The 13,270-nt window shown below is 53.4% G+C and overlaps 1 protein-coding gene across 1 annotated transcript in view; it reads right to left on the bottom strand.

Annotated features, from left to right (window-relative positions):
- The window catches only part of SYK (spleen associated tyrosine kinase), a 76,015-nt gene that overhangs the window by 21,896 nt on the left and 40,849 nt on the right, over positions 1-13,270 (bottom strand). Inside the window, exons 4-7 of the mRNA XM_021694340.2 lie at positions 7,357-7,495; positions 5,042-5,123; positions 4,654-4,703; positions 2,982-3,050 (exon numbers count right to left, since the gene is read on the bottom strand). Of these exons, the coding sequence (XP_021550015.1) occupies positions 2,982-3,050; positions 4,654-4,703; positions 5,042-5,123; positions 7,357-7,495 (340 nt within the window). The remainder of the gene's footprint in view (positions 1-2,981; positions 3,051-4,653; positions 4,704-5,041; positions 5,124-7,356; positions 7,496-13,270) is intronic.

Here is a 13,270-nt window from a genome sequence, read left to right as displayed (position 1 = left end):
TTCTTCCGAGGCTGCATCATCTCACACTTCTCCAGCAAAGTGGGGGAGGGCTTACTCACCACACCCTCGCTGCACATCCTGTTGCTTTTTACTTGGGTTCATTTCACAGGTGGACGTAACAGGGCACCTAGTTTTCACTTGCATTTCTCTTATTATGAAATGGAACAGCTTTTCCTATTTTTATGTTTTCCTACGTTTTTCCTATTTATATCTGCTTTACTACAAACTACCTAATGACATCCTCTGCCATTTGCCTGTTAGTTAAAACTTTTATGGACTTACAGAATTTCTTTTTATATCAAAGATCTTAACCTTGCCTGTGTATCATCGGGACCAATACTTATTCCCAGTTTGTTATTTCCTTTGATGATAGTTCTTTATTTTTAGGTAGTCTTACTGATATTTTAGGTAGTTTTACTGATATATTGATAGTGTAAGAAAGAGACATGCTCTCCTTTAATACAAAGATCTACTGCATCTTTTCTGTATATTTCCTTGTTACTGCGAGTGACGTGAGCCTGCTTCAGCCTGCCTGGGACAGCGACGGGGTGGCGGTGAGTCTTGTCTCCTCACTAGGCTGGGTTACTGTTTCCTGGCTTTTTGATGTGTCCACATGGTTAGTCTGAGCTCCAGTTCTCCATGATCAAATCAAATTGTCATTTTGCTACTGCCATGGAGGGATTCTGCAGATATAACTAAAATCCCTAATTAGCTGATTTAGATTAGGGAGATTACCCTGGGTGGGCTTGGCTTAATCAGTTGAGAGTCCTCTGGGGAGAGCTGCAGCTTTCCTGAGAGAGAAACAGAGAAAGGTGGAGGGCGTATTGACCCCTGGCTGTGGACGACAACTTCAGCCATGCCCGAGGGGTTCCACCCTGCTCCTGATCTACCCTTCCTGACGGTCTGCCCTACAGCTATGGGATTTGCTTAGTCAGCCCCTATCATTGTGTAAGGCAAGTCCTTGTGATAAACCGGTTTGTGTGTGGGGGGGGTGCATGCATGTTAAGATGTGTGTGTATATAAATGTGTGTGTGACATATATGTACGCAGATACATGGTTGTGTTTATCTGTCTCACACACAAACCTCTAAGTGCTCATGCTCCCGTGAAGGGTCCCTGAATGCTGCACTCAGAGCCAGAGAACTAAGACACGCACGGCATGTGGTCCGTGCACAGTGAGACCGCCCATCTCTGGGACCGCACCTGGACAGGGGGCTGTGTGTCGGCACATCATAAAGGGAATAATGAATAGACAAGTGGTGGCAACCGGCGGTGTGGCCCACGTCCACAGGGCTTCTTCCACGGCTGCCACGCAGGCCCTGAACACGGAGGGGCCATGGAAGCCAGCGAGTAAGGGGTTCCAGGCACTGTGGAGGCCACGTGTCCTGCCCTGAGCTGTTCTACGAAGCACTGTCTATGCAACATTCGATTAAACACTCTTGCATCTTGTGTTTGACCACCAAACCGTGGTACCGAAGTCACTAATTTGAACTAAATTTGTGATTTCAGCCTCGAAAAGATGATTCTTGATTAAAATGCACCCTGAATCAGAAGGCTACTTCCGGCCTGTTAGATGCCGTCCGGGCAGCCACGCGGAGCCCTCTCCCAAGAGAAGGGGCGCAAGCCGATGGGGGTCCTGGGCCACATGGGCCGGAAGGGGGCAGCCGGAGGGTTTTACCTCAGAGCACGGCAGATGTTGACCTCTTCTGGTCCACAGCCTCAATCACCTACTGGGCCCGGTGGCTTCAAGCACACACCAAGCGTGGGACAAAGGGGCACCGGACACAGAGAATGTGTCACCTTGACAACCTGGTCCCCGACTCCTAACACACCTGCCCTGGGGTGGGCGGCCCTGACTGCGGTTCTGCCAAAGCACTGTCACATCATAGCTGTGGTTCCACGAGCTGGCCCACACCACCTGGCCACGTGACATTCAGACAGACAGCCGCTCCGTTCGTCAGACAACTTGCCCCTCGACCATCACATTCAACTCTCTTCTCTGATCTATCAACAACAAGACTGGGAGCACACAGAGTATGACTGCCCACCTGGAAAATTCTTCCTAAATAAAATCTTGGGGATCTTATGCTTTTTCTTTCTGTTGTTCCTAGCAAGTCCTTTCAGCAACTTGCTTCATCAGTTGATGCCCAACTGTATGGTTGAAATGTTGGAAAAAAAATATCAATTGGTATGAAAATGGAAAGAATTATTAACAAAAAAATCCACTTTCTACCACCAATGGAAAAAGTACAAAGGAAAAAACAGTAACCCATACATATTATATATATATGCACACACACACACATATATATAGATGGAGATGATTCATTATAAATCATTAAAAAAATTTTTTCCCTCACAACTCAATCACACAGCCAAATACAGAAACGAATCCCAGGTCAACCTTAACTGCCTCGGAAAGAAACAGGGCGCTTCTAATCCTCCAATTCCATGCTTGTCTTTTTGTGCGTTATAGTCAAGTTCCGTGTTGGAAATCTACAGCCTCGATGCAGGTGTTGTGGCCCTTGGCATCCACGCAATAAATGGCCTGAGACGCTCCCTGTGCAGCCCCCACAATACCCCAGCACCCTTTCCATCAGCACGTACTTTATATAATCGACCCCCCTGCTCTGCAACTTGTGATTTTGACAACAGATCACTTGGCTTGCTCGGAGAAGGTTCTCCGACACGAGGCTCCCACCTCCCGCGCCGACCCTGGGACGTTCAAGCGCACACCGAGCAGGGAGAGCACGCTGGCGGGGGCGGACCAGGCGGCAGGGACCAGGACCCACACGGAAAGCGTGGCGAGCACCGGACGCGGGCTGCCCACCCGGGACCACACACGGCAGGCAAGAGAGCACAGTGGCTGGATGGGGCGGGGAGCGCGCATGGAGGGCAGCCGGGGCCGGAGCGCGGGCGCCGCTTGCGGGACAGTCCTACCACGTAGGCGGGGGGACAGGAAGCGGGGGACGCATTAGCACCTTTCTGTGGCCCGGCTTTGGGAAGGAGTATGATTTGATTCTGGAGATTATTCCACCCGCTGACCACATCTAGAAACCGTAACGGCAAAGAGGGAAGAGTCAGTATCTCAGAAAGCAAACACATGACATGCTATTTAATTTTGTGGTATCACTTTGTGATTAACTGCCAACCCCCTCCACACTCTGCTGCAGAAACTGGCTGCTGGCCACACTTGGTCATTAGGGATGCTTCAGGATAAGCCTGCCACCTGAGCAGAAGGATCTGGAAAAATACTTTGGTTAATAGTTTCCATGGAAAGCTATAGAATTAGGGCTGTCACATTAAGTAGCCCCCGTCTCATATAGGTTACTAAATCACAAACACGACAAATCATTCTAAAGAAACTAGAAGTAAGTCTGACTGTGCCCAATTTTGTTACTTCTTCAGGGGGCTGGTTCCATGGTTTGTGGAAATTCACTGATTTGGACACGTAGGGCATGCGTGTTTTTTTCTGTATGCATTGAGACAGTCAATAAAAAGATTTTCCAAAATATCTAACTTCTTGAAGCTACTGGGTGATGCACGGCTGCATCTAGGGCTTGATATTCTTGTAAGAGTTCTTAGCCGTCAGCCCTCACCCATCTGGGAGGAAGATCAATCTGTCTTATGGAGCATCTACCGTGACGTATGGTAGATGGAGCATGGAGCATCTAGACGTGCCAGCCCAGGAGCCACATGAAGGGTAAAATAAAATGATGATTCCATACAGGGGCTCTATTTTAGACGTTGATGCAGAAGTTCACTGGTATTTTAGCAAATTCCGATCCCCCCCCACCCCCAATCTGGTGACAGGTGCTGCCCCCAGAGAGGTTCCCTGCTTCAATCTGGGTGCGGCTTATGAGCGGTCAACCATCCTTATTGTGGGCAGAACGGACATCCCGATTTCTGCTGATTCTGTTTTTTAAGGGTTAATAGGCAAATAGGGAGACGTGGAGCACACAGCTCACGATAGGGGGATTTTTATACTTTATAGATGGCATTAAAAGACACCAAAGGTCCACACCGAGGTCCCCAAAAAGGAGCAGGACCCAATTCCTTCTCTGAGTATAAATCTGGTTGTTGGCTTGGGGTGGGGGGAGAGAGGGGGGCGTGTGTTGGGCAAGCCCACATGGAGACGTGGGGACAGGTCACATTCTCACCTCCCATTGACGCAGAGGGAGAGGTGCGTTCTGGCCTTCTCTAGAGGCTTCTCTCATCTGATGCTGCTGAGCATCCCACCCCCAACCAAGCCTCCCCTGCTAAGCTACTGTCAAACCCACTCTCCGGAGAGGTCGATGCTTCTGTTAACGATGATATAACCAAAAGAGCCGGGCGGACAAGCTCAGTGAGACATCTCGCACAGCAGACTCACTCCAGGGACCATGTGCACGGTCTTCTGGATCCTGCACATCATTTCCCAAAGCCGCCAGGAGGCATATTTCTGATTTAACACCGGGTGTCCCTGTCTAACCTATGAAGAAATGAACTCGGCTGGCCTGGAACTGAAAGTAGGCTGATTCTAGCTGACGGTCCCCGGCCCCAGGTTATCAAGGGTGGCAGGAACAACAATCATGGCTATCCTGTACGCTAACCCATGATTTCCCGGCTCTAGCATGCAGCCGCTCCACCGCGGGCCCAGCTCTCATAACTTACCGCGGGATGGCCCCCTGGAAGGGGCGCGCGGGCTCCAAAGTTGATGTTTCCTGGGTGGAAAGAGCGTGGACAGTCATGGCTAAATCCCCAACACCCAGCGGCTCCCTGCCCGGGTGCAGATCACTCAGCTGGACCGTCAGCTAGCCTGCCCAAGAAGCAGTTTCTCCTCCTCCACTCAGCGTCCTCACCCGGGCAATTAGAACTAACCCGCTTTCTCCAGTTAAAGCTATCAGCTACAGTGTGATTAACTGGAGTGACCCGACGTCATCTTTCATCAACCGGTAAAAACAAGCCCTCATCCCACCCAGATCTGGGACAGGCTGACTGTAAAGCCAGGCTGATTATTGTCAAGATCCCAGAGACAGAGGCTCCAAGGTCAGGAACTCACCTGTCTGCCCACCAATTTTCTGGCATGGAACTGTAAGAACTCTTAATAGCCCGTCTGGTTTGTAAGAGTAATGCTCCACTAGCTGAAAGGGAAGAAGGAAAGAGCCATAAACATCAGAGGCAGGAAATAGGGAAATCCTGGAGCAGCCCACTCCCCCTGCACACCTTAAACGTGACTCGAGGATACCCCTGAACAACAAAACATGGTTCCTCAGGAGGTCGTCCTGGTCCCTCCTCATGCCTCTCCCGCTCCACACTCACATCCTAGACAGGAGTCCACTCACCAGCTCCCCTCTGGACTTTGCCCCACCCTCCCTATACCCCTCCATCCATCCACTCCTCCACACACCCACCCCTCCATCCATCCCTCTATCCATCCATCCACCCCTCCATCCTTCCCTCTGTCCCTCCCTCCCTTCCTTTTTTGGTAGCAAGTTACACTTATTTATTTCTCCTTTATTTATGTAATGTTATAAAAACAAATTCAGCATGTCAACACTTATTCCTTCATAGACTCATTCAACAAACCCTCTGGGCCCCAAGGCAGGACCAAAGGCAAACAAAGGTGAATGAGATACATTTCCTACTCCTTAGGCACTTCCTTTCTTGATGGAGAGGCAGGTAAAGGAATCGCAATATACTGTTAATTATTAATGACTGCTGACGGGGGTTGTTGGCAATGGCTTCTCGGAGGGACCAAGTCATTCAGCCCAAGACTTCCAGGGAGAAGACAGCAGAGCTGGGACATGGGGAAAGGGGGCCTTCTGTTGAGAGAATGTGGCCATCCTTGGCTAATGGCTCCCAGAAAACTGTGACCCATGATGTCCAACTGGTCCATCAAAACTTAAGTAATGGCACATAGATTTATTTATATATATCTCAACCAAATTACACAGTAAGAAGACAGTCTTGGTATTTCACATTTTCTTACAGACATTTCCTCTTCGGACAACCTAGAATCTTCATAATCTTCATATCTGGTATCTATTCCTTATCTGTTTATTGGTAACTTTTCCAGTTAAGGACCCTGCTCCTGAATCTTCTCTCCTCTCAGAACTTCCCTGCTTGGGTCAATCTTTGTTGAATGAAAAAAAATATATCTATTTTTTTTTTTAAAGTAGACTCCAAGGTGGGCTTGAACTCACGACACTGAGATCAAGAGTTGCCTGCTCTACCTACTGAGCCAGCCAGGCGCCCCTGAATGAATATATTTTATCCTTCCAGGAAGGATTGTCTTTTATTGTGGTGAGATCTACCCTCTAAGCAGACGTTGCAGTGTGACCGGCCCTAAGATGCTTGACACCGGGGCTCAGCTTGCTCTGATGAATGCAACCGCGTGCTCTCAGGCTGCCAGTCTCGGGGTCCCTAAGGCAGAGAGGCTTCCCGTCCAGTGCTCCAGTGTCACTCAAATATCTTGTGGTTTCCGACAATGTGCTGGATGAGGGTGCCCGCAGGTGGGCAAACCTGTCAGGATACCCCTCAAGGGCAGGGGTCAGCAAACCGGCCAGATAGCGATATTTTAGGCTTGCGTACCCTGTTACACAACCTTTTACTTACTATTATTATTATTTTTTAAAGAATCCTTCGAAGTGAAAAAAACACTTCTCCAAGAACTACACAAAAAAAGGCTGGGGGCCAGGCTGGGTTCGGGGTTTGCTGGCTCCTTCTCCAAAGTCAGGAATTCCACCAAGGGCAGCAACGCCCGACTCTCAGGGAAACAGGGAAACTGCGCTGCCGGGCCCGGCTGTTTATAGGGTGCTGGGCTGGGGTGGCACGTACAGTGTGGCCTCGGCCATGCGTAGCCATGACGTAAGTGCAGATGAGCGGCGTGTGCCCACCTCGGCCCTCAGGAAAGTGTGATGGCGTCCGTTCCCTGCTCCTCACTCCCTATGTGCCTCCCAAATTAGGAGCTGTTTGGGGGTTTCCTAATAGTGGGGTCAAGAATAAAACCCTTTCAGAGCAGAGCTGAAAACGTCCTGAGCACGCGCAGGCGGTGCTGACCTACTTTCTAAGTTGCCTTAATTTCACAGAGATTCCTTCTGCAGCGAGCAAGGCACCTGACCCTTGATACTCGGTCTGGAACACAGGGAGAAACGGCAGGGCCTCCTGGGCATCTGTGAGCACGGCTCTCCGTGGGCACCTCCGTGGTGTGGAGAGCTGAGCGGTCCTGGGCCTCTGGAGCCTCGTCCACCTGTCGTCCCCGCCCCCCAGCCCGCCCGGGGCTTCAAGGCACCTGAGGGTTGAAAGGAGCCCTGCCTGGGTCGGTGTCGGGCAGGGACCCAGGTGGGCTTTCTCCTTCGTGAGGACGGCCCCTACCTGCCAGAGCGTGTCGAACTTCTTCCCGTCGGGGATGGAGAGCTTCCCGGTTTTGTCCTTATCTATGCGGTAATGCAGCACCTTCCCCTCGTGCAGCAAGCACAGGGCATAAGAACCGTTGTCGTTCCTGTCCCTGATCCTACAAGACAGGAGACCGCGTGTCACAGCCACACCCACACCGCGGAGGCAACGGCCCCTCCCGGCCTGGGGTCAAGGGCTTCGGCCCCGTGTCCAGACAGGCCCGGCCGGCAGGTCGGCGGCCCCAGCAGCTTGCGACGAGGAAATGCCGTGGTGGCGGGTGGGTCACGGCCACGGCCCAGCTGGACCCCTGGATGGACAGCAGGGGAGCCTGGGCCCTGCGGGCGAGTCTCCATTCACCTGGAGCGGCCGCACGGTCAGGCCACCAGCACAGGGAACCCACGGGACACGGAGAGTCTCTGCACTCGCCTCTCTTCCCTGAGGTCACAGTCCCAGACCTGCCGCTCCGCCGGCTGCCGGGGTGCGGTGTGGGGGTGTTTCGTAAGCATAGAGGGGGTGCGGGCCCCGACTCCCCAGGGCCCTTCTGCCTCCCCTCACATCTCCCGTTGCAGGAGGGCAGGGCGGGGCTGGGCTGTGCTGACCCACAGGCTCTGCTTCCATGCCCCTGCGGGCTCTCCTTGGTGCCACCCCCTTCCCTGTGAATAGGACTTGTTGGTCCAACAGGGAGCCGAGCACTCACCCGCTGCCGCACGGGGAGGAGAGGGCCCAGGAGAAGGCCCGTGGGGTTTGGGAGGGCAGATCCAGGTGGCGGCGGGGACTGCAGAGCAAGACTTGGCCATAAGTCCCTCCCCCAATGCAGCTTCTTACTCTCCCCCCGCCCACCTCAGCCCCGCAGCAACTCAAGCCCTGGGAATCAGGGGCTCTGGGAGAGGGTGAGTCAGGACGCTTCCAGAAAGCTTTTCTGGCCCCGAAGAAACCGAGACCCCAAAATGTTTAGTGTGTGCCCCAATGCACTGCATTTTGGGAAGGGTTCAAAAGTGCCAAGCTGCATGGAATTTCCAGGTTTTGGGAAGATTTCTGAAGCTGCCTCTGGGTGGCAAGAGGTCTCACCCCCACGATGGGCTCTGGAAACAACTGTGTTGGCACTGTTCTCGCCTGTGGATTCCTCTCCAGAGGTCGCCCGAGACTGAGGGCCGAGCTGGGTTGTGTAGCTGGAACTCTGTTTTAAGAATAATTCCCCCCCCCCCACCAAAAAAAGAATAATTTCCCCAGGATGCCTGGGTGGCTCAGTTGGTTAAGCATCTGCCTTCGGCTCAGGTCATGATCCCAGGGTCCTGGGATCGAGTCCCTCATCGGGCTGTCTGCTCAGCCGGGAGCCTGCTTCTCCCTCTGCCTGCCGCTCCCCATTTGTGATCTTTCTCATTCTCTCTCTGACAAATAAATAAGTAAAATCTTAAAAAATAATAAGAATAAAATTCCCGTGTGGTTGTGCTTGGCCGTGCAGGATGGACGGGTTCCCTCCACAGCCCACAGCTCTGGACACACCCAGACCCCCTGTGTCCTTAGCACGGCCTCTTCCGAAACCTTCTGCACCTTGAAAACAGCTCCTTCCTCCCAACCCGACCAAGCTGTCAGCACCCCAGGTGTGAACCTGCGTCTTCACAGTCCCACAGCCCGTTAAGGCCTGCTGCTTGCTGTCAAAATAAAAAACAGCTACGCAGAAAAGGTAAAACCTATTTTCATAGGGGAGGGGAGCTCAGTCTATTTGATAGGAAGTTATCTTATAATGTGGAATGTGGGACTATTCATATTTTATGTATTTCATAAGCATTAGTGCCCTCCACAAAGGATAGCTTGGAGGTACAGAGAACTGCCTAAAACGAATACCGAGCATTAAGAATTTACGCCTACACTTACGACAGGTGACCTCAGGAGAATGATATCCATGGGCCGTTCCAAAATATCATTCTCCTTGATTTACAGTGTTTCCCCTCTTTGACCTCAGGGTCCTGGAAATAAGAAAAGGGATCCAAACTCTGGTTTTCTGAATTCATGCCCAAATCCCACCACTCCATCTCTCCCTAGCCTTCATTGGCCTTTTCTTGTTAAAACTGAGCCTGAGGATTGCAGATTGCCCAGTGAGCTCGTGCAATCCCCTCCTCAGAAATCTGAAAAAAGGCCAAGTAAGACCACAGTGGAAATACCCTCGCACACCCTTCACACCAGCAAAAATTAAAAAGGTTGCTAATCCTAAGTGCTGCCGGAGAGCGGGGCGACGGGTCCCTCTGCTCTGCGGCTGGGAGTGTGAGTCTGACCATTTCGGGAGACAGGCTGGAATTCTCTACGGAGACCACACCTGTTCAGTCCTCAGAAATCCACTCTATAGCTACATCTTTCTCTGTATCTTTTGTAAGATCCACAACGCTTATGCCCTCCACATCCAGAAAGTATGCTGCTGTGTTCACCAGCAGCCTTATCTGTGATAGCCAAAAACCCATACCCAACCTACCATGCTCACCACGTGCAGAACGAGCACATAAATGCTGGGGCATTCATGTGATGGAATATCACAGGACACTGAGGAGGACAAACAGCAAACACAGGCCCCTGTCATGGGCATAAGGCACAGGCCACAGTCCTGTAATCACAGGGTCCCAAGCAGGCTAAAGCAAATGGTTTGTTTAGAGATGTACACCTAGGTCCTAGGTGATAAAACCAAAAAAGAAGAAAAAAGAAAACCCAAAGGGTCCGCCGGACATGAGCATCCAGGAAGTGGTGTCCTGGAGGTGTGAGTGGGGCGGACGTCCTGTGAGGGGGGCGCTTGCCGTCTCCACGCTGCGGCTGTTTGCCTTGTGAACCGTGGTGAATGTGCACCTACGGAGCGATGCACGGCTTCGCGCGTGTTCGATTTCGCGGCAAAGACGGGATGGAAAGAGATCTGGTGCACGTCGGAAAGAGAGCGTGTCTTGCTTCTGGACAAGTGATGTCTGCGAAGGCACCCCCCCCACCACGGCCCGGGGCATGCGTCCTGGAGGGGAGTCCCTCTGTCCGGGAGCTCCGGCCGGGCAGCCTGCGCCAGCGCCCAGGATGAGGCTACCCTGGGGAGCGCGCTCCCTGGACGGCAGGCCTGCTGCCTCGCAGCGCGCCCCCCCCCGCCCCTGGCAGCGGGCAGGAAGCGAGCGCAGACAAGGGAAAGCCACAGGCCCAGCCTCTGTAGGTGGCAAAGAGCAGAGTCCGGGTGACGGTCAGGGCAGGCCGCTATGAAGTGTCTGCGGGCTTCAGGCAGCGCCCGGGTGGGGTTCTTTTTAATCCAGCACACTTGGAAGGCTGCAGCTGGGGAAACTGAGGTAGCCCCTCCTCCTGCCCCCACCCCCACTCCTCCGAGTGCTCTTTGTGGCCCTGCACAACCACCACACAGACCCCCGACGAGGGGAAGATAGCCCCCTCCCCTCCCTCCTGGCCCCGGGCTCAACTAGCCTCGGGACTGTTCTTCCCAGCGAGGCTCCTGGAAGGAGTGAGCTCACAAGGCGCTTGCGTTTTGCTATCATGGAGTGTGGGATCTCTGAGCTTTGGACGGTGGCGAGGATGCGAAGGCATCCTAACTGGCCTTAAGCCCCTCTCGATGCCACGAGGCACGGCGACCCTCCTGGGTCAGAGGGCAGGGGAGCCACCCCGCCGCCGTGGGTGGAGGCCTCGGGCTCACGGCCTTGTGTCTCACAGACGCCAAAGCACTTGGCCCAGGGAGGTGGGGGTAGTGTCCATCCTGCGGCCCCAGCCCGGAGGCACTGAGCCCCTTGTCCACCCTCCCCTGGCCTCCTAAGTCAGAGGCACTTGTGTGCTGGGGAGGCCCAGGCCCTGGAGGGGAAGGGACGACCCAGGAGCTGGAGGGACCCTCGAGCCCCCCACACCCACCTCCAGGTCCTGTGTCTGCTGCAGACAGAGCACGAGAGCAGGGCACAGCCCTGCCACCCCTCCGTTCTCACTGTGCGCTGTTTCCACGGCGGCACGGAGCGTGGCTGGCCGGAGGGGAAGGAGGGCTGGGAGGGCACGGGACAGTCACTGTGGCTGGGGTGGGCTGTGTGGACACACAGGGAGGGCTCCCCCGGGGCCTGCCCCTCCTGTCCAGCATGGACACCGTCCTGCGTGTGGCCTCGGGCCAGTCCTCGGCCAACCGTCTGCAGAGCGGTGGCTTCCGGGGAGCAGAGCAGGAGCGCAGGGAGGGAGTTCTGTGAGTGGCCCTCTGAGCCCGAAGCAGGAGCCCTACTGATCCATGAAAGACACAAGAAAACGCACCCTCTGGGCACCGCTGCCTTGCTCCATAGCAAAAGGACACAGGTGCACATTCCATGCAAAGTGGGACCAGCACAGAACACGGGTCCCCACCCGAGCCCTTTGTCTCTCCCTCTGCTCTAGTTCGTGAGGCGGAACTCGGTCACACTCCCCCTCGTCCAGCTTCACGGAGGCCTGGGTCAGATTGATGAGCTGATACACCAGTCCACAGCCCCCTGGAGCTCTTACTTCAGACAGGCCGTGCCTCGACGCTGACCTGGACCCACAGAACCACACACGTCAGATAACACGGCCTCCCCTGTCCAGTGAGGGCGCAGCAGCCCTAGGCGCTCATCGCGGCACGTGGGGCTCAGGCCAGCCACAAGCAATCTCACGCATCAGTGAACAAGAGTAAGGGTTTTTCTAAAAAACCACACTTTGCTTTTGGAATTTAAGTCTATAACAAAAAGGGACTTGAAACTTGAGCAGGGGAAAGTAAGTGGTATTAAATAAGAACAACAACAAAAAATGTGAGTTTGGTCTAAGGGCAAACACCAGCATCAGTGCCGCAGTGGACGGGGCGGCATCCTGGGCCAGGTGGGCCCAGGACCTGAGCCCCTGAGAGTCCCGCTTAAAGTAGGACCTGAAGAAGAAGTCCTCTCCAACTCTGGAAGGCCGCATTCCCAACATAGGACACTCAGGATCCCCAGAGGCGTGGATCAATCAAACATGAGCTCGAAAAGATCATGAAGACCTAAGCAAGCATGAGTCATGAGAACCAGGGGAGGGAGGGAAAGAGCAGAGGAGACAGAGATTTGTGCCCCCAAGGCATTTCATATAGGAATTGTCAATCACTGGAAGATCAGTTGACTACACATGAAGTGTTCAAGGAAACACAGGATGGCATCACACACGCGGCCAGGCAGTGAGCCACTCTAAACATGCTCAGGAATATCTGGGAAACAAGCCCTACCACAAACTGAACAGCTACAAATTAAAAAGAAAATGTCATTGGTGGGGAAAAAAGAATCAGTGGTTGAGTTTAAAAGCAGATTAGACACAGATGGAGGGATATTCAGGGAACTGGAAAACAACTCAGAAGACATCACACAGTCCAGCACGCAGAGAAAAGACGATAGAAGATAAGGAACCATATAGGGGATAGATTAAGGTCTACTATGTATTTAATAGGAGCCTCTGAAGGAATAAACTGTCTAATATTCAAGGGTGACAGGCTGTTATCCCCACGCCGGGTCCATCCTACATGAAGGCCACAGCGCTCTGATGTGTGCGCACCCCTAATTCTGCATGGACTGACCGCCACCTTCACTGAACCTTCTAGTCCCCATTTGTGCACAGAATGCTGTACACCTTCACTGGGCCCTCCACGCATGCTGCCCCTGCTTTACCTGCAGGGGGACCCACGGAGCCAGGAACGGGAGAGGCGTGAGTGCAAGAGCGTGCACGGGTGTGTAAGGGAGGGATGATGGAGAAGGGCATGGGAGGGGCGGGAAGGAAAGGCAGAAACAACGGAAGTATCACACTCTACCTGGAAATGGCTAATGATTCAGATGAAAGTGTCTGTTTCTCCCTGGAAGGGACAGGGGGAGAATGTCGGGGGGCACCTGAATTTCAGATGCAAGGCACTTAAGAGCATGCCACACAG

This window comes from Neomonachus schauinslandi, chromosome 13 (assembly GCF_002201575.2).
Source record: "Neomonachus schauinslandi chromosome 13, ASM220157v2, whole genome shotgun sequence".
Taxonomy (NCBI): domain Eukaryota; kingdom Metazoa; phylum Chordata; class Mammalia; order Carnivora; family Phocidae; genus Neomonachus; species Neomonachus schauinslandi.
Note: the sequence above shows the minus strand (reverse complement) of the source record. Positions and strands in the feature narration are given on the sequence as shown.